A 25,582-nucleotide genomic window follows, 5' to 3' on the forward strand; every position below is an offset into this window, starting at 1 on the left:
TCCCAGTTCATCCCAGTCCCTCCCAGTCCCTCCCAATCCTCTCCCAGTCCCTCCCAGTCCCTCCCAGTTCCCTCCCAGTCCCCTCCCAGTCCCTCCCAGTCCCTCCCAGTTCCCTCCCAGTCCATCCCAGTTCCCTCCCAGTCCATCCCAGTCCATCCCAGTCCATCCCAGTCCATCCCAGTTCCCTCCCAGTCCCTCCCAGTCCATCCCAGTTTAATTTTCCCCCGCTTTTTAATTTTATTTTTAATTAATTTTTATTTCCCCCTCAGGCCGCTCCCGCTTTGGCGCCCCCTGGCCCCGCCCCCCGCGCGGGCGGAGCCTCCCCATCGCCGCTTCTGATTGGTCCGCTGTGTGACGGTGGGCGGGGCTTCTCTGCGCTCCCGTTGGAGGCCCCGCCTCTTGAACCCCATTGGCTGCAGACCCGGAAGTGGGCGGGGACTCCGAGGCGCGGCCTAGAAATGGGGACGGGGTCTCAGAGGAGCCAAAATTGGGGAATTTCCACCCAAAACCCCCCCAAAAGTTGGGAATTTCCACCCCAAATCCCCCAAAATCGGGGAATTTCCACCCAAAACCCCCCAAAATTTGGGAATTTCCACCTAAAACCCCCAAAATTTGGGAATTTCCACCTATAATTTGGGAATTTCCACCCAAAACCCCCCAAAATTTGGGAATTCCCACCCAAAATTTGGGAATTTCCACCCAAAACCCCCCAAAATTTGGGAATTCCCACCCAAAATTTGGGAATTTCCACCCAAAACCCCCCAAAATTTGGGAATTTCACTCCAAAACTCCCCAAAATTTGGGAATTTCCACTCAGGACACCCCAAAAGTTGGAAATTTCCACCTAAAACCCCCCAAAATTTGGGAATTTCCACCTAAAATTTGGGAATTTCCACCCAAAACCCCCCAAAATTTGGGAATTTCCACCCAGGACCCCCCAAAATTTGGGAATTCTCACCGTGGGGGGGGTCCCGGGGGGATTTTGGGGGGTCCTGGGGGGGTCTCGAGGCTTTTCCCCGAAGGATGTCGATCACCTGGAGGGGGAGGGGAGGGCTCAGAGACCCCCAAAATCCTCAAATCCCACCCCAAAATCCCCCAAATCTGACCGCAAATCCCCAAAATCTGACCCCAAATCCCCCAAAATCCCACTCCAAATCCCCCAAAATCCCCCAAAATCTGACCCCAAATCGCCAAAATCCTGAAAATCCGACTCAAAATCCCCAAAATCCGACCCAAAATCCCCCAAATCCCCCTCAAATGCCCCAAATCCCCCAAATCTGACCCCAAATCCCCCTCAAATCCCTCAAAATCCCCCAAAATCCCCCTTAAATTGCCCAAAGTCTCTTTAAAATCCCCCAAAATCCACTTTAAATCCACTTTAATCCCCCAAAATCCCAATTAATGACCCAAAATCCCCCAAATTGCCAAAAAAATCTCCAAAAAATTATCAAATAAATCCCCCAAAAATTCCCAAACAATCCCCCAAAAAAACCCAAAAAAATCCCCAAAAAATCTCCAAGAAATCCCCAAAAAATCAAAATCCCCAAAAAATCCCAAAAAATCCCAAAAAAATCCCCCCAAAATCCCCAAAAATACCCCCAAAAATCCCAAAAAAATCATAAAAAAATCCCAAAAAAATCCCAAAAAATCCCCCAAAAATCCAAAAAAAATCCCCAAAAATCTCCTAAAAAATCCCAAAAGAATCCCAAAAAATCCCAAAAAAATCCCAAAAAATCCCCAAAAATACCCTAAAAAATATCCAAAAAAATCCCCAAATAGTCCCAAAAAATCCAAAAAAAATTCCCAAAAAATCCTAAAAAATCCCCAAAAAATCCTAAAAAAATCCTAAAAAAATCCCCAAAAAATCCCAAAATTTCCCAAAATTCCCTGAATTCTCCCCAAATGCTCACCTGGGCGCTGGCAGCCACGCCAGCAGCGGTGTCGTTTTGCAGGTTGAGGAGGCCTCAAAAATCCCCCAAAAATCCCAAAAAAATCCCCAAAATATCCCCAAAAAATCCCTAAAAAATCCAAAAAAATCCCCCAAAATCTCCTAAAAAATCCTAAAAAAATCCCCAAAAAATCATAAAAAATCCTAAAAAAATCCCCCAAAAATCCCCACAAATACCCTAAAAAATCCCCAAAAAATCCGAAAAAAATCCTAAAAAAATCCCCAAAAAATCCCAAAAAATCCCCAAAAAATCCCCCAAAAATCCCAAAAAAATCCTAAAAAAATCCCCCAAAAATCCCCAAAAAATCCCAAAAAATCCCAAAAAATCCCCAAAATATCCCCCAAAAATCCCAAAAAATCCCAAAAAATCCCCAAAAAATCCCAAAAAATCCCAAAAAAATCCCAAAAAATCCCCAAATCCCCCAAATGCTCACCTGGGCGCTGGCAGCCACGCCAGCAGCGGTGTCGTTGTGCAGGTTGCGGAGGCCTCAAAAATCCCCCAAAAATCCCAAAAAAATCCCCAAAATATCCCCCAAAAATCCATAAAAAATCCAAAAAAATCCCCCAAAATCTCCTAAAAAAATCCCCAAAAAATCATAAAAAATCCTAAAAAAATCCCAAAAAAATCCCCCAAAAATCCCAGAAAAATCCCCAAAAAATCCTCAAAAAATCCCCAAAAATCTCCTAAAAAATACCCAAAAAATCCCCAAAAATCTCCTAAAAAATCCCCAAAAAATCCAAAAAAAATCCCAAAAAATCCAAAAAAAATCCCCAAAAAAATCCTAAAAAATTCCCAAAAAATCCTAAAAAATCCTAAAAAAATCCCCAAAAAATCCCCAAAAATCTCCTAAAATCTCCTAAAAAATACCCAAAAAATCCCAAAAAATCCCAAAAAAATCCATAAAAATCCCCAAAAAATCCCCAAAAATACCCTAAAAAATATCCAAAAAAATCCCCAAATAGTCCCAAAAAATCCCAAAAAAATCCCCAAAAAATCCTAAAAAAATCCCCAAAAAATCCCAAAAAAATCCCAAAATTTCCCAAAATTCCCTGAATTCCCCCCAAATGCTCACCTGGGCGCTGGCAGCCACGCCAGCAGCGGTGTCGTTGTGCAGGTTGCGGAGGCCGCAGTCGGCGCCGCAGCGCAGGAGGAGCCGCAGCAGCCGCAGCAGCCCCCGGCCCGCAGCCGCGTGCAGCGCCGTGCAGCCGGCGTAGGATTGGGCGTTCACGCTGGCTCCGTGCTGGAAAACACAGAAAAAACAATAAAATTTGGGTTTGGGAACCCCAAAATCTGGTTTGGGGTGTTCAAAAACCCAAAATACCCAAAAATCGCCTCAAAAATGCATCAAAAATGCATCAAATTGACTCAAAAATGCCCCAAAAATGCCTCAAAACCACCCAAAATCCAGGTGGGATTGGGTTTTGGAGACGTCATTGTGGTGGAAACCCAAAAAAATCCTAAAAATTTGGGTTTGGGAACCCCAAAATCTGATTTGGGGTGTTCAAAAACCCAAAATCCCCAAAAATCGCCCCAAAAATGCATCAAAAATGCCCCAAAATTGCATTAAAATGCCCCAAAAATGCATCAAATTGACTCAAAAATGCCCCAAAAATGCCTCAAAACCACAAAAATCCCACAAAATCCATGTGGGATTGGGGGTTTGAGCTGGAAAACACAGAAAAAACCAAAAAATTTGGGTTTGGGAACCCCAAAATCTGATTTGGGGTGTTCAAAAACCCAAAATACCCCAAAAATCGCCCCAAAAATGCATCAAAAATACCCCAAAAATGACCCAAAAAGCATCAAAAATGACCCAAAATCGCATCAAAACCACCCAAAATCCACGTAGGATTGGGCGTTCACGCTGGCTCCGTGCTGGAAAACACAGTGAAAACCAAAAAATTTGGGTTTGGGAAGCCCAAAATCTGATTTGGGGGGTTCAAAAACCCAAAATACCCCAAAATCGCCCCAAAAATGCATCAAAAATGCATCAAATTGACTCAAAAATGCCCCTAAAATGCATCAAAACCACCCAAAATCCACGTGGGATTGGGGGTTTGAGGTGGAAAACACAGAAAAAACCAAAAAATTTGGGTTTGGTAAGCCCAAAATCTGATTTGGGGTGTTCAAAAACCCAAAATCCCCAAAAATCGCCCCAAAAATGCATCAAAAATGCCCCAAAAATCCCCCCAAAAAATCCAAAAAATTCCCAAAAATCCCCCAAAATTCCCAATAAATTCCCCCCAAAAATCCCCAAAAAATCCAAAATAATTCCTAAAAAAAATCCCAAAAAAATCCCAAAAAATCCCCAAAAATTCCAAATAAATTCCCAATAAATTCCAAAAAAAATCCCAAAAAAAATCCCCAAAAAATCCCAAAAAATCCCAAAAAATTCCCCAAAAAATCCCCCAAAAAATCCCCAAAAAATCCCAAAAAAATCCCAAAAAATCCCCAAAAAATCCCAAAAAATTCCAAAAAAAATCCTGAAAAAATTCCCCAAAATTCCCAATAAATTCCAAAAAAATTCCAGAAAAAAATCTCCAAAAATCCCCCAAAAATCCCCCCAAAATTCCCAATAAATTCTTGATAAATTCCCAGTAAATTCCTGATAAATTCCTGATAAATTCAAAAAAAATTCCCAAAAAAATCCCCCCAAAATTCCCCAAAAAGTCCCAATAAATCCCCCAAAATTCCCAATAAATTCCAAAAAAATTCCCAATAAATTCCAAAAAAATTCCCAATAAACTCCCTAAAAATTCCCCAAAATTCCCAATAAATCCCAAAAAAAATCCCAAAAAAATCCCCCAAAAAATCCCCAAAAAATCACAAAAAAATCCCAAAAAATCCCAAAAAATTCCCCAAAAAAATCTCCAAAAATCCCCCAAAAATTCCCAATAAATTCTTGATAAATTCCTGATAAATTCAAAAAAAATTCCCAAAAAAATCCCCCCAAAATTCCCCAAAAAGTCCCAATAAATCCCCCGAAATTCCCAAAAAATTCCAAAAAAATCCCAAAAAATCCCCAATAAAATCCCAAAAAATCCCAAAAAATTCCCCAAAAAAATCCTGAAAAAATTCCCCAAAATTCCCAATAAATTCCCAATAAATTCCAAAAAAAATCCCAAAAAATTCCCAAAAAAATCCCCAAAAAAATCCCCAAAAAAATCACAAAAAAATCCCAAAAAATCACAAAAAAATCCCAAAAAATCACAAAAAAATCCCAAAAAATCCCAATAAATTCCCCCAAAAAATCCCAAAAAATTCCAAAAAAATCCCAAAAAATCCCCAATAAAATCCCAAAAAATCCCAAAAAATTCCCAAAAAAATCCTGAAAAAATTCCCCAAAATTCTCAATAAATTCCAAAAAAAATCCCAAAAAATTCCCAAAAAAATCCCCAAAAAATCCAAAAAAATCCCAAAAAATTCCCAAAAAAATCCTGAAAAAATTCCCCAAAATTCCCAATAAATTCCAAAAAAAATCCCAAAAAATTCCCAAAAAAATCCCCAAAAAAATCCCCAAAAAAATCACAAAAAAATCCCAAAAAATCACAAAAAAATCCCAAAAAATCACAAAAAAATCCCAAAAAATATCAAAAAAAATCCCCAAAAAATCCCAAAAATTCCCAGAAAATTCCCGGAATTCCCAAAAATTCCCAGAATTCCCAGAATTCCCCAGAATTCCCGGAATTCCCTCACCTGCAGCAGCAGCTCGGCCATCTCCAGGCTGTCGTTCTCCACCGCGTGCAGCAGCGGCGAGCGCCCGCTCTTGATGTCCTGGAGATTCCCAAAATTCCCCAGAATTCCCAAAATATTCCCCAAAAAATTCCCAAAAAATCCCGAAAATTCCCTGAAAATATTCCCAAAATTTCCCCAAAAATCCCGAAAATTCCCCCCAAAAATTCCCAAAAAATCCCGAAAAATTCCTCAAAAAATTCCCCCAAAATTCCTCAAAAAATTCCCCAAAATTCCCCCAAAATTCCTCAAAAAATTCCCAAAAAATTCCCCAAAATTCCCAAAATATCCCCGAAAAAATTCCCAAAAAATCCCAAAAATTCCCTGAAAATATTCCCAAAATTTCCCCAAAAATCCCGAAAATTCCCCCCAAAAATTCCCAAAAAATCCCGAAAAATTCCTCAAAAAATTCCCAAAAAATCCCAAAAATTCCCCAAAAAATTCCCCAAAATTCCCCCAAAATTCCTAAAAAAATTCCCAATAAATTCCCCAAAATTCCCAAAATATCCCCGAAAAAATTCCCAAAAAATCCCAAAAATTCCCTGAAAATATTCCCAAAATTTCCCCAAAAATCCCGAAAATTCCCCCCCAAAATTCCCAAAAAAGCCCGAAAAATTCCTCAAAAAATTCCCAAAAAATTCCCCAAAATTCCCAAAATATTCCCAAAAAATTCCCCCAAAATTCCCAAAAAATCCTGAAAATTCCCCCAAAATTCCCCCAAAAATTCCCCAAAATTCCCAAAATATCCCCGAAAAAATTCCCCAAAAATTCCCCCCAAAATCCCCCCAAAATTCCCAAAAATTCCCCCAAAATTCCTCAAAAAATTCCCCAAAAATTCCCCCAAAATTCCCCAAAAATTCCCCAAAATTCCCAAAATATTCTCAAAAAAATTCCCAATAAATCCCCAATAAATCCCCAATAAATCCCCAATAAATCCCCAATAAATTCACAATAAATCCCCAATAAATCCCCGATAAATTCCCAATAAATCCCTGATAAATCCCCGATAAATCCCCAATAAATTCCCAATAAATCCCAATAAATCCCCAATAAATCCCAATAAATTCCCAATAAATTGCCAATAAATTCCCAATAAATTCCCAATAAATCCCTAATAAATCCCCAATAAATCCCAATAAATTCCCAATAAATTATCAATAAATCCCCGATAAATCCCCGATAAATCCCCGATAAATCCCCAATAAATCCCCAATAAATTCCCAATAAATCCCAAATAAATTATCAATAAATCCCCAATAAATCCCCGATAAATCCCCAATAAATTCCCAATAAATTCCCAATAAATTATCAATAAATCCCCAATAAATCCCCAATAAATCCCCAATAAATCCCCGATAAATTCCCAATAAATCCCCAATAAATCCCCGATAAATTCCCAATAAATCCCTGATAAATCCCCGATAAATCCCCAATAAATTCCCAATAAAATCCCAATAAATTCCCAATAAATCCCCAATAAATTCCCAATAAATTCCCAATAAATCCCCGATAAATTCCCAATAAATCCCCAATAAATCCCCAATAAAATCCCAATAAATTCCCAATAAATTATCAATAAATCCCCGATAAATCCCCGATAAATTCCCAATAAATCCCCAATAAATCCCCAATAAATTCCCAATAAATCCCCAATAAATTCCCAAAAAATTCCCAAAAAATCCCAATAAATTCCCTATAAATCCCCAATAAATCCCCAATAAATTCCCAATAAATACCCAATAAATCCCCAATAAATCCCCAATAAATACCGATAAATTCCCAATAAATTATCAATAAATTCCCAATAAATCCCCAATAAATCCCCAATAAGTTCCCAATAAATCCCCAATAAATCCCCAATAAATCCCCAATAAATTCCCGATAAATCCCCAATAAATCCCCGATAAATCCCCGATAAATTCCCAATAAATCCCCGATAAAATCCCAATAAATCCCCAATAAATCCCCAATAAAATCCCAATAAATTCCCAATAAATTATCAATAAATCCCCGATAAATCCCCGATAAATCCCCGATAAATCCCCAATAAATTCCCAATAAATCCCCAATAAATCCCCGATAAATCCCCGATAAAATCCCAATAAATCCCCGATAAATCCCCAATAAATCCCCAATAAATTCCCAATAAATTCCCAATAAATCCCCAATAAATCCCCAATAAATTCCCAATAAATCCCCAATAAATCCCCAATAAATTCCCAATAAATCCCCAATAAATTCCCAATAAATTCTCAATAAATCCCCAATAAATCCCCAATAAATCCCCGATAAATCCCCGATAAAATCCCAATAAATCCCCGATAAATTCCCAATAAATCCCCGATGAATTCCCGCGGAATTCGGGCTCTTTTCCCACCACGGCGTCGATGTCGGCGCCGTGCTCCAGCAGCACCAGGGCGCTCTCGCGGGACCCGGAGCCGACGGCCACGTGCAGGGGGGTCAGGCCTGGAGGGGGGAGGGGAGGGGGCGTCAGAGACCCCAAAAAAACCCCAAAATTCCCAAAAAACCCCCAAAATTCCCAAAAAACCCCAAAATTCCCCAAAACCCCCCCAAAATTCCCAAAACCCCCCCAAAATTCCCAGGAAAAAAAATAAATTCGCCCCTCCCCCCCCCTGAAATTCCCTGGGTTTGGAGCCCCCAAATGAGGGGGGGGGGAGGGGAATTTTCCCGCCATTCCCTCCCGATTTTCCCGCCAATTTCTCCCCAAAATTTCACCCATTTCCCGCCGTTTTCCCCCCCAATTTCCCGCCAATTTTCCCCCCCAAATTTCAGAACTTTTCCCTCCAGTTTCCCCCCCCCCGATTTCCCGCCATTCCCAGGATTTTCCCCCCAATTCCCGACGATTTCCCGCCATTCCCAGATGATTTTTCCCGCCATTCCAATGAATTTTCCCGCCATTCCCATTTGATTTTTCCCGCCATTCCTGGGCGACTTTTCCCGCCATTTCTGTATGATTTTCCCGCCATTCCCATAAATTTTCCCGCCATTCCCGAATAGTTTTCCCGCCATTCCCAGGATGATTTCCCACCATTCCCGGATAATTTTTTCCCGCTATTCCCATGAATTTTCCCGCCATTCCCAGGATGAATTTTCCCGCCATTCCCACATAATTTTCCCCCCACTCCCAGATAATTTTCCCGCCAATCCCATAAATTTTCCCGCCATTCCCAGATAATTTTCCCTCCATTCCTGTGTGATTTTTCCCGCCATTCCCGTCTGATTTTTCCCGCCATTCCCATCAATTTTCCCGCCATTCCCAGAATTGTTTCCCCCCACTCCCACATAATTTTCCCGCCAATCCCATAAATTTTCCCGCCATTCCCAGATAATTTTTCCTCCATTCCTGTCTGATTTTCCCGCCATTCCCATCTGATTTTCCCGCCATTCCTGGGTGATTTTTCCCGCCATTCCCGGGATGAATTTTCCCGCCATTCCTGGGTGATTTTTCCCGCCATTCCCGTCTGATTTTCCCGCCATTCCCGTCTGATTTTTCCCACCACTCCCATCAATTTTCCTGCCATTCCCGGATAGTTTCCCCGCCATTCCCGGGATGAATTTTCCCGCCATTCCCAGGATGAATTTTCCCGCCATTCCCATCTGATTTTCCCGCCATTCCTGGGTGATTTTTCCCGCCATTCCCGTCTGATTTTCCCGCCATTCCCGTCTGATTTTCCCGCCATTCCCGTCTGATTTTCCCGCCATTCCCATCTGATTTTCCCGCCATTCCCGTCTGATTTTTCCCGCCACTCCCATCAATTTTCCCGCCATTCCCGCCTCGTTTTCCCGCCGTTCCCACCCTCGTAGTCCGGCGCCTGCAGGTCGGGGGCGGGGCCGGGCCCGCGCAGGAGCTCGCGCAGGACGCGGGGGCGGGGCCCGGCCGAGGCTCCGCCCCCCGGCAGGTGAGAGCCGCAGGCCAGGTGAGCGCAGGTGCGGCCCAGGCGATCCGGAGCCATCGGAGACGCCCCGTGGGACACCAGGAGACGAACCAGGGACACCTGGCCTGTGATGACAGCCAGGTGCAGAGGGGTCTGTGGGGACAGGGGACACAGGTGACACACCTGGGACAGGTGACACAGGGACAGGTGGGACAGGTGAGACAGGGACAGGTGACACAGGTGACACAGGTGGGACACCTGGGACAGGTGAGACAGGTGACACAGGTGAGACAGGGACAGGTGGGACAGGTGACACAGGGACAGGTGACACAGGTGACACAGGTGGGACAGGTGAGACAGGTGACACAGGTGGGACAGGTGGGACAGGGACAGGTGAGACAGGTGAGACAGGGACACCTGGCCTGTGATGACAGCCAGGTGCAGAGGGGTCTGTGGGGACAGGGGACAGGTGACACACCTGGGACAGGTGAGACAGGTGCGACATCATGGACAGGTGAGACATGGACAGGTGAGACAGGGACAGGTGACACAGGTGACACAGGTGACACACCTGGGACAGGTGAGAAAGGTGACACAGGTGGGACAGGTGAGATAGGGACAGGTGACACACCTGGGACAGGTGACACAGGTGGGACATGGACAGGGGACACAGGTGACACACCTGGGACAGGTGACACAGGTGACAGGTGAGACAGGTGACACAGGTGGGACAGGTGACACAGGTGACACAGGGACACCTGGCCTGTGATGACAGCCAGGTGCAGAGGGGTCTGTGGGGACAGGGGACACAGGTGGGACATGGACACGTGACACAGGTGAGACATGGACAGGTGAGACAGGGACAGGTGAGACAGGTGACACAGGGACACCTGGCCTGTGATGACAGCCAGGTGCAGAGAGGTCTGTGGGGACAGGGGACACAGGTGACACACCTGGGACAGGTGAGACAGGTGGGACACCTGGGACAGGTGGGACAGGTGAGACAGGGACAGGTGGGACAGGTGACACAGGTGAGACAGGGACACGTGACACAGGTGAGACATGGACAGGTGACACAGGGACAGGTGACACAGGTGACACAGGGACACCTGGCCTGTGATGACAGCCAGGTGCAGAGGGGTCTGTGGGGACAGGGGACACAGGTGACACACCTGGGACAGGGGACACAGGTGACACACCTGGGACAGGGGACACAGGTGACACACCTGGGACAGGTGAGACAGGGACAGTTGGGACAGGTGAGACAGGTGGGACAGGTGAGACAGGTGGGACAGGTGACACAGGGACAGGTGACACAGGTGACACAGGGACACCTGGCCTGTGATGACAGCCAGGTGCAGAGGGGTCTGTGGGGACAGGGGACACAGGTGACACACCTGGGACAGGTGAGACAGGTGAGACAGGTGACACAGGTGAGACAGGTGAGACACGTGACACAGGGACAGGTGACACAGGACAGGTGACACAGGTGACACACCTGGGACAGGTGACACAGGGACAGGTGAGACATGGACAGGTGAGACCTCAAGGAAAGGTGAGACAGGGACAGGTGACACAGGTGGGACAGGTAAGACAGGTGACACAGGGACACGTGACACAGACAGGTGACACAGGGACAGGTGGGACAGGTGACACAGGGACAGGTGACACAGGTGACACACATGGGACAGGTGAGGAACACCTGGGGACAGGTCAGGAGGTGGCGCTGGGGGTGTGGCCAAGGTGTGACAAAGGGGCGGGGCTCTGTCACCCCCCCACAATGTCCCCAAAGTGTCCCCAGGTGTGTCCAGGTGTGTCCAGGTGTCCCCAGGTGTCCCCGGGTGTCCCCAGGTGTCCCCGGGTGTGTCCAGGTGTGTCCAGGTGTGTCCCCAGCTGTCCCCAGGTGTCCCCAGCTGTCCTCAGGTGTGTCCCCAGGTGTCCCCAGGTGTCCCCAGCTGTCCCCAGGTGTCCCCAGGTGTCCCCAGGTGCGTCCCCAGCTGTCCCCGGGTGTCCCCAGGTGTCCCTCACCTGTCTCAGGTGTGTCCCCAGCTGTCCCCAGCTGTCCCCAGCTGTCCCCAGGTGTCCCCAGGTGTCCCCAGGTGTCCCCAGGTGTCCCTCACCTGTCTCAGGTGTGTCCCCAGGTGTGTCCCCAGGTGTCCCCAGGTGTCCCCAGGTGTCCCTCACCTGTCTCAGGTGGTTGTACACGTCCAGGTCCCGCCCCCCGCGCAGGAACAGCGTCACCAAGCGCCGAGCGACGGCGACAGCGCCCTGAGCCACCGCGATGTGCAGGGGCCTGGGGGGACAGCGGGGACATTGGGGACATTTGGGGACATTTGGGGACATTTTGGGGACATTTGGGGCCATTTTGGGGACATTTGGGGCCATTTTGGGGACATTTGGGGTCATTTTGGAGACATTTTGGGGACATTTGGGGACATTTGGGGCCATTTTGGGGACATTTGGGGTCATTTTGGAGACATTTTGGGGACATTTGGGGACATTTTGGGGACATTTGGGGACATTTTGGGGACATTTGGGGACATTTTGGGGACATTTGGGGACATTTTGGGGCCATTTTGGGGACATTTGGGGTCATTTTGGGGACATTTGGGGTCATTTTGGGTCATTTTGGGCCATTTTGGGGTCATTTGGGGCCATTTGGGGACATTTGGGGACATTTTGGGGCCATTTTGGGGACATTTGGGGTCATTTTGGGGATATTTGGGGTCATTTGGGGACATTTGGGGACATTTTGGGGACATTTTAGGACATTTTGGGACATTTGGGGACATTTGGGGACATTTTGGGGCCATTTTGGGGACATTTGGGGACATTTGGGGACATTTGGGGACATTTTGGGGACATTTTGGGCCATTTTGGGGCCATTTTGGGGACATTTGGGGACATTTGGGGACATTTGGGGACATTTTGGGGACATTTTGGGGACATTTTGGGACATTTTGGGACATTTGGGGCCATTTTGGGGCCATTTGGGGCCATTTGGGGCCATTTCGGGGACATTTGGGGACATTTGGGGACATTTGGGGACATTTTGGGCCATTTTGGGAACATTTGGGGACATTTGGGGACATTTGGGGACATTTGGGGACATTTTGGGGACATTTGGGGACATTTGGGGCCATTTTGGGGCCATTTGGGGACATTTGGGGACATTTGGGGACATTTTGGGACATTTGGGGACATTTGGGGCCATTTGGGGACATTTGGGGACATTTGGGGGCATTTTGGGGACATTTGGGGACATTTTGGGGACATTTGGGGACATTTGGGGACATTTTGGGGACATTTTGGGGCCATTTGGGGCCATTTGGGGACATTTTGGGGTTATTTGGGGGCATTTTGGGACATTTGGGGACATTTGGGGCCATTTTGGGGCCATTTGGGGACATTTTGGGGACATTTGGGGGCATTTGGGGACATTTGGGGGCATTTTGGGGACATTTGGGGACATTTTGGGGACATTTGGGGACATTTGGGGACATTTTGGGGACATTTTGGGGACATTTTGGGCCTTTTTAGGGACATTTGGGGGACATTTTGAGACATTTTGGGGACATTTGGGGCCATTTGGGGACATTTTGGGGTTATTTGGGGACATTTGGGGCCATTTGGGGACATTTTGGGCCTTTTTGGGGACATTTGGGGCCATTTTGGGACATTTGGGGACATTTGGGGACATTTGGGGTCATTTGGGGACATTTTGGGGACATTTGGGGACATTTTGGGACATTTTGGGGACATTTGGGGACATTTGGGGACATTTGGGGACATTTTGGGGACATTTTGGGGACATTTGGGGCCATTTTGGGGACATTTGGGGACATTTGGGGACATTTTGGGGCCATTTCGGGACATTTTGGGGGCATTTTGGGCCATTTGGGGACATTTGGGGACATTTGGGGACATTTGCGGACCATTTGGGGCCATTTGGGGCCATTTGGGGCCATTTGGGGACATTTGGGGGACATTTTGGGGACATTTGGGGTCATTTTGGGTCATTTTAGGGACATTTCGGGATGGGGGAGGGGCAGCGCCGTTCCCGCCCCTCCCCCCGCGCTGTTCCCGTAAGGGGGCGTGGCTTCTCCGGTGTGGGCGTGGCCTCCCGATGACGTCACGGGCGGCTCGGGGGATTCCCCGCGCGCTCGGGGTGGGGGAGGGGCGGCCCCGGGGGTTCCCACGCTCCTGGGGGGGGGGGAGGGGACATTGGGGGGGTCCCGGATGGATTTTGGGGGGGATTTTGGGGGCGTTCCGGGAGATTTTGGGGGGATTTTGGGGTTTGGGGGGATTTTGGGGGGGATTTTTGGGATTTCCCGGGGATTTCTGGGGGAATTTTGGGGTTTCCCGGTAAATTTGGGGGGATTTGGGGGGGATTTGGGGGGAATTTTGGGGTTTCCCGGGGATTTCTGGGGGAATTTTGGGGTTTCCCGGTGGTTTTGGGGGGGATTTTGGGGGCGTTCCGGGAGATTTTGGGGGGATTTTGGGGTTTGGGGGGGATTTTGGGGGGGGATTTTTGGGATTTCCCGGGGATTTTGGGGGGAATTTTGGGGTTTCCCGGTGATTTTGGGGGGGATTTGGGGGGGATTTTGGGGTTTCCCGGTGGTTTTGGGGGGGATTTTGGGGTTTCCCGGTAAATTCGGGGGGATTTTGGGGGGATTTTGGGGGGGGATTTTTGGGATTTCCCGGTGGTTTTGGGGGGGATTTTGGGGTTTCCTGGAGATTTTTGGGGGGAATTTTGGGGTCTCCCGGTAAATTCGGGGGGATTTGGGGGGGATTTTGGGGGGGGATTTTTGGGATTTCCCGGGGATTTTTGGGGGAATTTTGGGGTTTCCCGCTGATTTTGGGGGGATTTGGGGGGGATTTTGGGGGGATTTTTGGGGTTTCCCGGGGATTTTTGGGGGGGATTTTGGGGTTTCCCGGTAAATTCGGGGGGATTTTGGGGGGATTTTGGGGGAATTTTGGGGTTTGGGGGGGATCTGAGGGGGATTTGGGGGGGATTTGGGGGTTTCCCGGTAATTTCTGGGGGATTTTGGGGGGATTTGGGGGGGATTTTGGGGGGATTTTGGGGTTTCCCGGGGATTTCTGGGGAATTTTGGGGTTTCCCGGTAAATTCGGGGGGATTTGGGGGGGATTTTGGGGGAATTTTGGGGTTTGGGGGGGATCTGAGGGGGATTTGGGGGGGATTTGGGGGTTTCCCGGTAATTTCTGGGGGATTTTGGGGGGATTTGGGGGGGATTTTGGGGGGAATTTTGGGGTTTCCCGGGGATTTCTGGGGGAATTTTGGGGTTTCCCGGTAAATTCGGTGGGAAATTTTGGGGTTTCCCGGTGATTTTTGGGGGATTTGGGGGGGATTTTGGGGTTTCCCGGTGGTTTTGGGGGCGTTCCGGGAGATTTTGGGGGGATTTTGGGGTTTGGGGGGATTTTGGGGGGGGATTTTTGGGGTTTCCCGGGGATTTCTGGGGGAATTTTGGGGTTTCCCGGTGATTTTGGGGGGAATTTTGGGGTTTCCCGGGGATTTCTGGGGGAGTTTTGGGGTTTCCTGGTAAATTCGGTGGGAAATTTTGGGGTTTCCCGGTGATTTTGGGGGGGATTTGGGGGGGATTTTGGGGGGATTTTGGGGGATTTGGGGTCTCCCAGTGGATTTTGGGGGATTTTGGGTGATTTTGGGGATTTTGGGTTGATTTTGGGGTGATTTTGGGGTGATTTTGGGGGTGATTTTGGGTTGATTTTGGGTTGATTTTGGGGTGATTTTGGGGTGATTTTGGGGTGATTTTGGGGTGATTTTGGGTTGATTTTGGGTGATTTTGGGGTGATTTTGGGTTGATTTTGGGGGTGATTTTGGGTTGATTTTGGGTTGATTTTGGGGGTGATTTTGGGGTGATTTTGGGGTGATTTTGGGGTGATTTTGGGGTGATTTTGGGGTTGATTTTGGGGGTGATTTTGGGGTGATTTTGGGGTGATTTTGGGGTGATTTTGGGTTGATTTTGGGGTGATTTTGGGGTGATTTTGGGGGTGATTTTGGGGTGATTTTGGGGTGATTTTGGGTTGATTTTGGGTTGATTTTGGGTTGATTTTGGGGTGATTTTGGGGTGATTTTGGGGGATTTTGGGGGTGATTTTGGGGTGATTTTGGGGTGATTTTGGGGGGATTTTGGGTTGATTTTGGGTGATTTTGGGGTGATTTTGGGGTGATTTTGGGTTGATTTTGGGGTGATTTTGGGGTGATTTTGGGGGTGATTTTGGGGTGATTTTGGGGGGGATTTTGGGGTGATTTTGGGGTGATTTTGGGGTGATTTTGGGTTGATTTTGGGGATGATTTTGGGGTGATTTTGGGGTGATTTTGGGGTGATTTTGGGGTGATTTTGGGGTGATTTTGGGGGGGATTTTGGGGGTCCCTCACTCACGTGTCCCCATCCTCGTCCTGCCGGGTGGCGGCGGCGATGGCGGCGGCCAAGGGGGGTTCGGGGACCCCCAAATCGGGACCCCCCCAAATTTGGGGAGGGGTCACCCCCAGAGCCGCCCCTCCCCCCAAAATCGGCAGCGGCGGCTCCGCCCTCGACCCTGAAGGGGGTGGGGAAAAAAAAAAATGAATTAAATTTGGGGTGGGGGAGGGGATTTTGGGGGGATTTTGGGGGGATTTTGGGGAATTTGGGGATTTGGGGAGGGGTCTCCCCCCCAAAAAATCCCAAAAAATCCAAAAAAAATCCCAAAAAAGAGGAAAAAGTGGGGGAGGGGTGGGGAAAAAAAAAGTGAATTAAATTTGGGGTGGGGGAGGGGATTTTGGGGGGATTTTGGGGAATTTGGGGAGGGGTCTCCCCCCCAAAAAAATCCCCCAAAAAATCCCCAAAAAATCCCCAAAAAAAGGAAGGAAAGGTGGGGGAGGGGAGGGGATTTTGAGGAATTTTTTGGGGGGATTTTGGGGAATTTTTGGGGGGATTTTTGGGGAATTTTGGGGAATTTGGGGAGGGGTCCCCCCAAATAAAAAGGCGGGAAAAGGCGAGGGGGGAGGGGAGGGATTTTGAGGAATTTTTTGGGGGGATTTTGGGGAATTTTTGGGGGGATTTTTGGGGGATTTTGGGGAATTTGGGGAGGGGTCTCCCCAAAAAAAAAGGCGGGAAAAGGCGGGGGGGGGAGGGGAGGGATTTTGAGGAATTTTTGAGGAATTTTTGAGGAATTTTTGGGGGGATTTTGGGAAATTTTTTGGGGATTTTGGGGGAATTTTTGGGAGGAATTTTGGGGAATTTGGGGTAATTTGGGGAGGGGGTCCCCCCAAAAAAAAGGCGGAAAAAGGCGGGGGGGAGGGGAGGGATTTTGAGGAATTTTTGGGGGGATTTTGGGGATTTTTTGGGGGGATTTTGGGGATTTTGGGGGGAATTTTGTGGAATTTTTGGGGGAATTTTGGGGAATTTGGGTAATTTGGGGAGGGGTCCCCCCAAAAAAAAAGGCGGGAAAAGGCGGGGGGGGGAGGGGAGGAATTTCGAGGAATTTTTGGGGGGATTTTGGGGGAATTTTTGGGGATTTTTTGGGGGAATTTTGTGGAATTTTTGGGGGGATTTTGGGGTAATTTGGGGAGGGGTCCCCCCAAAAAAAAGGCGGGAAAAGTTCGGGGGGGGGGAGGGGAGGAATGGGAGGAATGGGGGGGGAGGGGAGGGGTCTCACCTGCTCCAATCCCTGGATTCTCCCCCCCAAATTTGGGGTTTTTCCCCCGAATTTGAGGCGGCTGGGGGGAGGGGAGACCCCCCCCAATTTGGGGATCCCCCTCCCCAAAATCTCTCATGGCCGAGCGGCGCTTCCGGAGCGGCAGCGAAGCCTCGGAGGGGGTGGGGGAGGGGCGGGGGGGGTTTTGGGGGCGCCGCGTGCGCAAATCCACGGGGAGAGGATCCATGAAAAAAAAACCCCAAAAAAACCCCAAATTTTGGGGTTTTCACCCCAAAAAAATCCAAGTTTGGAGCCGCTCGGAGCCGCCGAGGGAGAGGAAGCGAGCGGGGAATCCCCAAAAAATGAAAAAAAATAAAAAAAAAATGGGTGGGGGGAGGGGAGGCCACGCCCACTTGGCGTGGGGCCACGCCCACTCTGGGTTTGGCCACGCCCACGTCGGTTTGGCCACGCCCATTCTGGGTTTGGCCATGCCCACGTCGGTTTGGCCACGCCCACTCAGGGTTTGGCCACGCCCATTCTGGGTTTGGCCACGCCCACTCTGGGTTTGGCCACGCCCATTGGGGGTGGGGGAGGGAAAATCGGATTTTTTTGGGGGTGGGGAGGTCGGAAATTGGGGGAAAAATGGGGAAATTTTAATTGAAAAGGGGAAATTTTAATTAAAAAGGGGAAATTTTTGATCGAAAAGCGGAAATTTTTAATTAAAAAAATGAAGTTGTCGCTTAAAAAGTCGAAATTTTAATTAAAAAGGTGAAATTGCTGCTTAAAAAGTGGAAATTTTTAATTAAGAAATGAAATTGTTGCTTAAAAAGTCGAAATTTTAATGAAATTGTTGCTTGAAAAGTCGAAATTTTAATTAAAAAGGGGAAATTTTTGATCAAAAAGTCGAATTTTTAATGGAATTGTTGCTCGAAAAGTCGAAATTTTAATTAAAAAGGGGAAATTTTTGATCGAAAATGGGGAAATTTTAATTAAAAAAATTAAATTGTTGCTTGAAATGTGGAGATTTTAATTAAAAAGGGGAAATTTTTGATCAAAAAGTCGAAATTTTAATTAAATTGTTGCTTAAAAAGTCGAAATTTTGATTAAAAAGGGGAAATTTTTGATCGAAAAGTCGAAAATTTTAATTAAAAAAATTAAATTGTTGCTCGAAAAGTCCAAATTTTGATTGAAGAGGTGAAATTTTTGATTAAAAAGTCAAAATTTTAATTAAAAAGGGGAAATTTTTGATCGAAAAGTCGAAAATTTTAATTAAAAAAATTAAATTGTTGCTTGAAATGTGGAGATTTTAATTAAAAAGGGGAAATTTTTGATTAAAAAGTCGAATTTTTAATTAAATTGTTGCTTGAAAAGTCAAAATTTTAATTAAAAAAATTAAATTGTTGCTCGAAAAATCGAAATTTTAATGAAATTGTTGCTTGAAAAGTCGAAATTTTGATTGAAAAGGGGAAATTTTTGATTAAAAAGTCGAAATTTTAATTAAATTGTTGCTTAAAAAGTCGTAATTTTAATTAAAAAAGTTAAATTATTGCTCGAAAAATCGAAATTTTAATGAAATTGTTGCTTGAAAAGTGGAAATTTTAATTAAAAAGGGGAAATTTTTGATCGAAAAGTCAAAATTTTTAATTAAAAAAATGAAATTGTTGCTTAAAAGTCGAAATTTTGATGGAAAGGGTGAAATTGCTGCTTAAAAAGTCGAATTTTTAATTAAAAAAATGAAGTTGTTGCTTAAAAAGTCGAAATTTTAATGAAATTGTTGCTTGAAAAGTGGAAATTTTAATTAAAAAGGGGAAATTTTTGATCAAAAAGTCGAATTTTTAATGAAATTGTTGCTCGAAAAGTCGAAATTTTAATTAAAAAGGGGAAATTTTTGATCGAAAAGTCAAAATTTTTAATTAAAGAAATTAAATTGTTGCTTGAAATGTGGAGATTTTAATTAAAAAGGGGAAATTTTTGATCAAAAAGTCGAAATTTTAATGAAATTGTTGCTCAAAAAGTCAAAATTTTAATTAAAAAAATTAAATTGTTGCTTAAAAAGTCGAAATTTTGATTAAAAAGGGGAAATTTTTGATTAAAAAATCGAATTTTTAATTAAATTGTTGCTTAAAAAGTCGTAATTTTAATTAAAAAAGTTAAATTATTGCTCGAAAAATCGAAATTTTAATGAAATTGTTGCTTGAAAAGTGGAAATTTTAATTGAAAAGGGGAAATTTTTGATGGAAAAGTCGAAAATTTTAATTAAAAAAATTAAATTGTTGCTTGAAATGTGGAGATTTTAATTAAAAAGGGGAAATTTTTGATTAAAAAGTCGAATTTTTAATTAAATTGTTGCTTAAAAAGTCGAAATTTTGATTAAAAAGGGGAAAATTTTGATTAAAAACTCGAAATTTTAATGAAATTGTCGCTCAAAAAGTGGAAATTTTAATTAAAAAAGTGAAATTGTGGCTTAAAAAGCCCAAATTTTGTCAAATCTTTGGCCTCAAAAAGGGGAATTTGGGTAAAAAATGAGAATTTTGTTGAAATTTGGAGGTGAAAATTCCAAATTTAAAGGAAAGAACCAAAATCTCTCAAAATTGAGGCTTCAAAATTCCCCGAAAATTAAAAAAATTCTCCTTAAAGCGCCTGAAATTGGATTTGACCCAAAATGACCCAAAATTGACCCAAAATTGACCCAAAATGACCCAAAATGGATCAAAAAATAGTCAAAAAAATCAAATTTTTTGGAGTATTTGCCACCTAAATTGATCGAAAAAGGTCCAAAATGACCCAAAATGAGCCAAAATTGCAAAAAATGTCCCCAAAATGTCCCCAAATGGCCCCAAAATGACCAAAAATGACCAAAAATGTCCCCAAATGTCCCCAAGTGTCCCCAAAATGACCCAAAATGACAAAAAATGACCCAAAAATGTCCCCAAACTGACCCAAAAATGACCCAAAATGACCCAAAATGTCCCAAAATGATCCAAAAGTGACCAAAAATGACCCCAAAAATGTCCCCAAATGTCCCCAAAATGGCCCCAAAATGGCCCCAAATGGCCCCAAATGTCCCAAAATGACCCAAAACGACCCCAAATGACCCAAAATGTCCCAAAATGTCCCCAAATGACCAAAAATGACCCCAAAAATGTCCCCAAATGTCCCCAAAATGACCCAAATTGACAAAAAATGACCCAAAAATGACACAAAAATGGCCCCAAAATGATCCAAAATGACCCAAAGTGACCAAAAATGACCTAAAAATGGCCCCAAATGTCCCTAAAATGACCCAAATTGACAAAAATGACCCAAAAATGTCCCCAAAATGACCCAAAAATGACCAAAAATGACCAAAAATGACCCAAAATGGCCCCAAGTGTCCCCAAAATGACAAAAAATGAACAAAAATGTCCCCAAATGGCCCCAAATGGCCCCAAAATTACCAAAAATTACCAAAAAAGACCAAAAATGTCCCCAAATTTCCCTAAAATGACCCAAAATGACCCAAAATGACAAAAAATGACCCAAAAATGTCCCCAAAATGACCCAAAAATGACCCAAAATGACAAAAAATGTCCCCAAAATGACCCAAAAATGACCTGAAGTGACCAAAAGTGACCAAAAATTGTCCCCAAATGTCCCTAAAATGACCCAAAAATGACCCAAAATGACCAAAATGACCAAAAATGACCCAAAATGACAAAAAATGTCCCCAAAATGACCCAAAAATGACCCAATTTGACAAAAAAATGACCAAAAAATGTCCCCAAAATGTCCCCAAAGTGACCCAAAATGACCAAAAATGACCAAAAATGACCAAAAATTGTCCCCAACTGTCCCTAAAATGACCCAAAAATGACCCAAAATGACCAAAATGACCAAAAATGACCCAAAATGACAAAAAATGTCCCCAAAATGACCCAAAAATGACCCAATTTGACAAAAAAATGACCAAAAAATGTCCCCAAAATGTCCCCAAAGTGACCCAAAATGACCAAAAATGACCAAAAATGACCAAAAATGACCAAAAATTGTCCCCAAATGTCCCTAAAATGACCCAAAATGCCCCAAAATGACAAAAAATGACCCAAAAATGTCCCCAAAATGACCCAAAAATGACCCAAAGTGACCAAAAATGACCCAAAAATGGCCCCAAAATGTCCCCAAATGGCCCCAAATGTCCCCAAAATGACCAAAAATGGCCCCAAATGTCCCCAAAATGTCCCCAAAATGTCCCCAAATGTCCCCAAAATGTCCCCAAAAAAACCAAAAAATGGCCAAAAATGACCCAAAATTGAACAAAATTTAACAAAAACGTGGGGCCAGCCCAGGGATTGATCTGGGGACACTTTGGGGACATTTGGGGACAATTTTGGGTCATTTTTGAACGATTTTGGGTTATTTTGGATTAATTTGGGTCAGTTTTGTGTCATTTTGGGTCATTTTGGGGACATTTGGGGACATTTGGGGACAATTTCTGATCATTTTTGGTCATTTTGGGACATTTTGGGTCAATTTTGGTCATTTTAGGAACATTTCGGGGTTATTTTTCGTCATTTTTGGTCATTTTGGGACAATTTTGGGTCATTTTGGGACAATTTTGGGTCATTTTGGGTCATTTTTTTGTCATTTCAGGCCGGGTTTTAGGGGGCATTTTTAGGTCGTTTTGGGGCGATTTTCGTGAGTTTTTGGCGCCTCGGGGATTTCGGGGCAGTTTTGGGGTAATTTGAGATAATTTTGGGTAAATTTTGGGGGTTTTTTTAACGATTTTGGGACATTTTGAACTCGATTTTGAAGCCTTCTAGGCCGCGGCGGTCACGTGATCAGCGCGCCCTCGTCGCCATGGCGACGCGCCCTCGAGTCTCGCAGGGGATTGGTCGGTTTGGCGTCACGTGACAACGAAAATCCGCGCTCCCATTGGTGGGCTGAGGTCACCCGCTCGGGAGAGGGCGGCGCTGATTGGTCGGTGTTGGGTCACGTGTGCGGAAACGGCGGGAGAGCCGCAGGTGGGAGCGCCTGAGGGGGGGGAGGGGAGAGACCCCCGGGGTGGGGGAGGGGAGGGGGAAAAAAAAGGGAAAATTGACCCGAAATGCCCCAAAATTGCTCAAATTGTCAAAAATCACCTGGAAATTGGCTTGAAACTCCCCAAAATTCCATAAAATCGCCGAAAATTGCCCCAAAATCGCCTCAAAACTCCCCAAAACTCCCCAAAATTGCTCCAAAATTCCACAAAATTGCCCCAAAATCGCCTCAAAATTTCCCTAAATTACACAAAATTCCCCCAAATCGACTCAAAATTGCCAAAAAGGGGCGAAAATGCCCCAAAACTGCCCCAAAATCCCCCCAAAATTCCCCCAAATCCCCCCAAAATTCCCCAAACTCTCCCCAAAATTCCAAAAAAATCCCCAAATTCCACCAAAATCCCCCAAAATTCCTTCAAATCGCCCCAAAATGACCTAAAATCCCCCAAAATCCCAAAAAAGCCCCCAAATCTCCCCAAGCTCTTCCTAAAATTCCTCAAATCCCCCCAAAATTCCCCAAAAAAGCCCAAAATTCCCCCAAAATTCTAAAAAAAACCCCCCAAAATTCACCAAAATTCCCCAAAAATTCCCCCAAATTCCCAAAAAAATCCAAAAAATTCCCAAAATTCCTCCCAATTCCCCTTCCCCCCACCCCAAACCCCCCAAAATCCACCCAAATTCCAAAAAAATTCCCAAAAATTCCCTCCAATTCTCTCAAATTCCCCAAAAATCCCCCAAAATTCCCCCCAATTCCCCTCCTCCACGCCAAATCCCCCCAAAATCCTCCAAATTCCCAAAAAATCTCAAAAATTTCCCCAAATCCCCCTGAAATTCCCCAAAAATCCCCCAAAATTCCCCCCAATTCCCCTCCCCCACCCCAAATCCCCCAAATCGCCCCAAAAAATCAATAAAAATCCCAAAAAGTCCCCAAAAAATCCCAAAAAATCCCAAAAAAATAAAAAAAAATCCCCCCAAAATCCCCCCCAAAATCCCCCAAAAATCCCCCAAAATCCCCCAAAAATCCCCAAAAAATGCTCCCAAAAATTCCCAAAAAATCCCCAAAAATCCCCCCAAAATCCCCAAAAAATCCCCAAAAATCCCCCCCAAAAAATAAAAAAAAATTCCCCAAAATCCAAAAAAAATCTACCCCAAAAATTCCCAAAAAATCCCAAAAAAATCCCAAAAATTCCCAAAAAAATCCCAAAAATTCCCAAAAAATCCCCCCAAAAAATCCCAAAAAATCCCCAAAAAATCCCTCCCAAAATTCCCAAAATCTCCAAAAATTTCCCAAAAATCCCCCAAAATTCCCCAAAATTCCCCCAAAAATCCCAAAAAATCCCCCCAAAAAATCCCCCCCAAAAATCCCCAAAAAATCCCAAAAATCCCAAAAAAATCCCCCCAAAAATCCGCCAAAAATCCCCCCAAATTTCCCAAAAAATTCCCCAAATATTCCCAAAAAATCCCCAAAAAATCCCCCCAAAAAATCCCCAAAAAATCCAAAAAAATCCCCCAAAAAATCCCAAAAATCCCCCCAAAAAACCCACAAAAATCCCCCAAAAATCCCCAATAAATCCCAAAAAATCCCCAATAAATCCCCAAAAAATCCCCAAAAAGTCCCCAAAAAAAACCCCAAAAATCCCCCAAAAAACCCCAAAAAATCCCAAAAAATCCCCAAAAAATCCCCAAAAAAACCCACAAAAATCCCCAACAAATTCCTAATAAATCTCAAAAAATCTCCAAAAAAACCCCAAAAAATCCCCAAAAAATCCCCAAAAAATCCCCAAAAAATCCCCGAAAAATCCCCAAAATTCCCTCAAAATCCCCCCAAAAAATCCAAAAAAATTCTCAAAAATCCCAAAAAAATCCCCCCACAAAATCCCAAAAAATCACAAAAAATCCCCCAAAATCTCCCAAAAATTCCCAAAAAATCCCCCCAAAAATCCCCAAAAATCCCCCCAAAATCCCCCCAAATTTCCCCAAAAATTCCCAAAAAATCCCCAAAAAATCCCCAAAAATCCCAAAAAATCCCAAAAAAATCCCCCCAAAAAATCCCAAAAAAATCCCAAAAAATCCAGAAAAAATCCCCAAAAATCCCCAAAAAATCCCCCAAAAATCGCCAAAAATCGCCAAAAAATCCCAAAAAATCCCCCAAAATCCCCTAAAAATTCCCTAAAAATCCCCCCAAAATCCCCCCAAAAATTCCCAAAAAATCCCCCAAAAATCCGCAAAAATCCCCCAAAAATCCCCCCAAAAAATCCCCCCAAAAAATCCCAAAAAAATCCCAAAAATCCCCAAAAAATCCCCCCAAAAATCCGCCAAAAATCCCCCCAAATTTCCCAAAAAATTCCCCAAATATTCCCAAAAAATCCCCCCAAAAATCCCCCCAAATCCCCCCAAAAATCCCCAAAAAATCCCCAAAAATCCCCGAAAAATCCCCAAAATTCCCCCAAAATTCCCCCAAAAAATCCAAAAAAATTCTCAAAAATCCCAAAAAAATCCCCCCACAAAATCTCAAAAAATCACAAAAAATCCCCCAAAAATTCCCCAAAAATTCCAAAAAAATCCCCCCAAAATCCCCAAAAATCCCCCAAAAAATCCAAAAAAATTCCCCAAAAAATCCCCCAAAAAATCCCCAAAAATCCCCCCAAAATCCCCCCAAATTTCCCCAAAAATTCCCAAAAAATCCCCAAAAAATCCCCAAAAATCCCAAAAAATCCCCAAAAAATCCCCCCAAAATCCCCAAAAATCCCCCCAAAAAATCCCAAAAAAATCCCAAAAATCCCAAAAAAATCCCCCCAAAAATCGCCAAAAAATCCCAAAAAATCCCCCAAAATCCCCCAAAAATTCCCTAAAAATCCCCCCAAAATCCCCCCAAAAATTCCCAAAAAATCCCCCAAAAATCCGCAAAAATCCCCCAAAAATCCCCCCAAAAATCCCCCCAAAAAATCCCAAAAAAATCCCAAAAATCCCAAAAAAATCCCCCCAAAAATCCCCAAAAAAATCCCCAAAAAATCCCAAAAAATCCCCCCAAAAATTCCCAAAAAAATCCCCAAAAAATCCCAAAAATTCCCAAAATTCCCCCTCCCCCCCCCAAATTCCAGCCGGGAATCCGAGGGTGGGGGAGGGGCCGGGATTTTTTTGGGGGGAAGGTCCCGGGGGGGGGAGATTTAAAAACAAAAAAATTGGGAAAGAGGAGCGGAAAAATTTCGGGAATTTTTGGGCCAGAGGGAACGGGAGGGGGGGGGGAGGGGAGGGGGACAAAGGGAAAAGGGAGAGGGGGGAGGGGAAAAGTGGGAATTTGGGGGGATTTTTTGGGAATTTGGGGATTTTTGGGG

The 25,582-nt window shown here is 44.5% G+C and overlaps 2 protein-coding genes across 3 annotated transcripts in view; both read right to left on the minus strand.

Moving 5' to 3' along the window:
* PSMC4 (proteasome 26S subunit, ATPase 4) overlaps positions 1-25,582 on the minus strand; it is a 277,421-nt gene that overhangs the window by 21,327 nt on the left and 230,512 nt on the right. The window lies entirely within an intron of this gene.
* Positions 229-18,646, minus strand: BCL3 (BCL3 transcription coactivator). 2 transcript variants are annotated; one of them, XM_086864888.1, is made up of 9 exons: positions 17,254-18,646; positions 15,999-16,155; positions 11,762-11,870; positions 9,499-9,730; positions 8,059-8,147; positions 5,646-5,723; positions 3,022-3,189; positions 959-1,034; positions 229-452 (listed from the first exon to the last, which is right to left on the minus strand). In XM_086864888.1, exons 1-9 carry the CDS (start codon positions 17,477-17,479, stop codon positions 244-246), a joined length of 1,344 nt encoding a protein of 447 aa, XP_086721014.1. In that variant the 5' UTR covers positions 17,480-18,646; the 3' UTR covers positions 229-243. The 2 variants fall into 2 exon arrangements, 1 of the variants encoding a protein (XP_086721014.1); XR_015279606.1 differs by lacking the exon at positions 8,059-8,147 and having other exon boundaries at positions 429-452; positions 2,383-3,189; positions 17,254-17,880.

This window comes from Cyanistes caeruleus, chromosome 28 (genome assembly GCF_971803275.1).
Source record: "Cyanistes caeruleus chromosome 28, bCyaCae1.hap1.1, whole genome shotgun sequence".
Classification (NCBI taxonomy): domain Eukaryota; kingdom Metazoa; phylum Chordata; class Aves; order Passeriformes; family Paridae; genus Cyanistes; species Cyanistes caeruleus.

Coding starts and splice junctions, on each gene's coding strand:
- BCL3 (XM_086864888.1), bottom strand. CDS start 17,479: ATGGATCCTCTCCCCGTGGATTTGCGCACGCGGCGCCCCCAAAACCCC. Junction 16,156..17,253: donor GAATCCAGGGATTGGAGCAG/GTGAGACCCCTC, acceptor CACCCCCTTCAG/GGTCGAGGGCGGAGCCGCCG. Junction 453..958: donor CCCCCGGGACCCCCCCCACG/GTGAGAATTCCC, acceptor CCCCATTTCTAG/GCCGCGCCTCGGAGTCCCCG.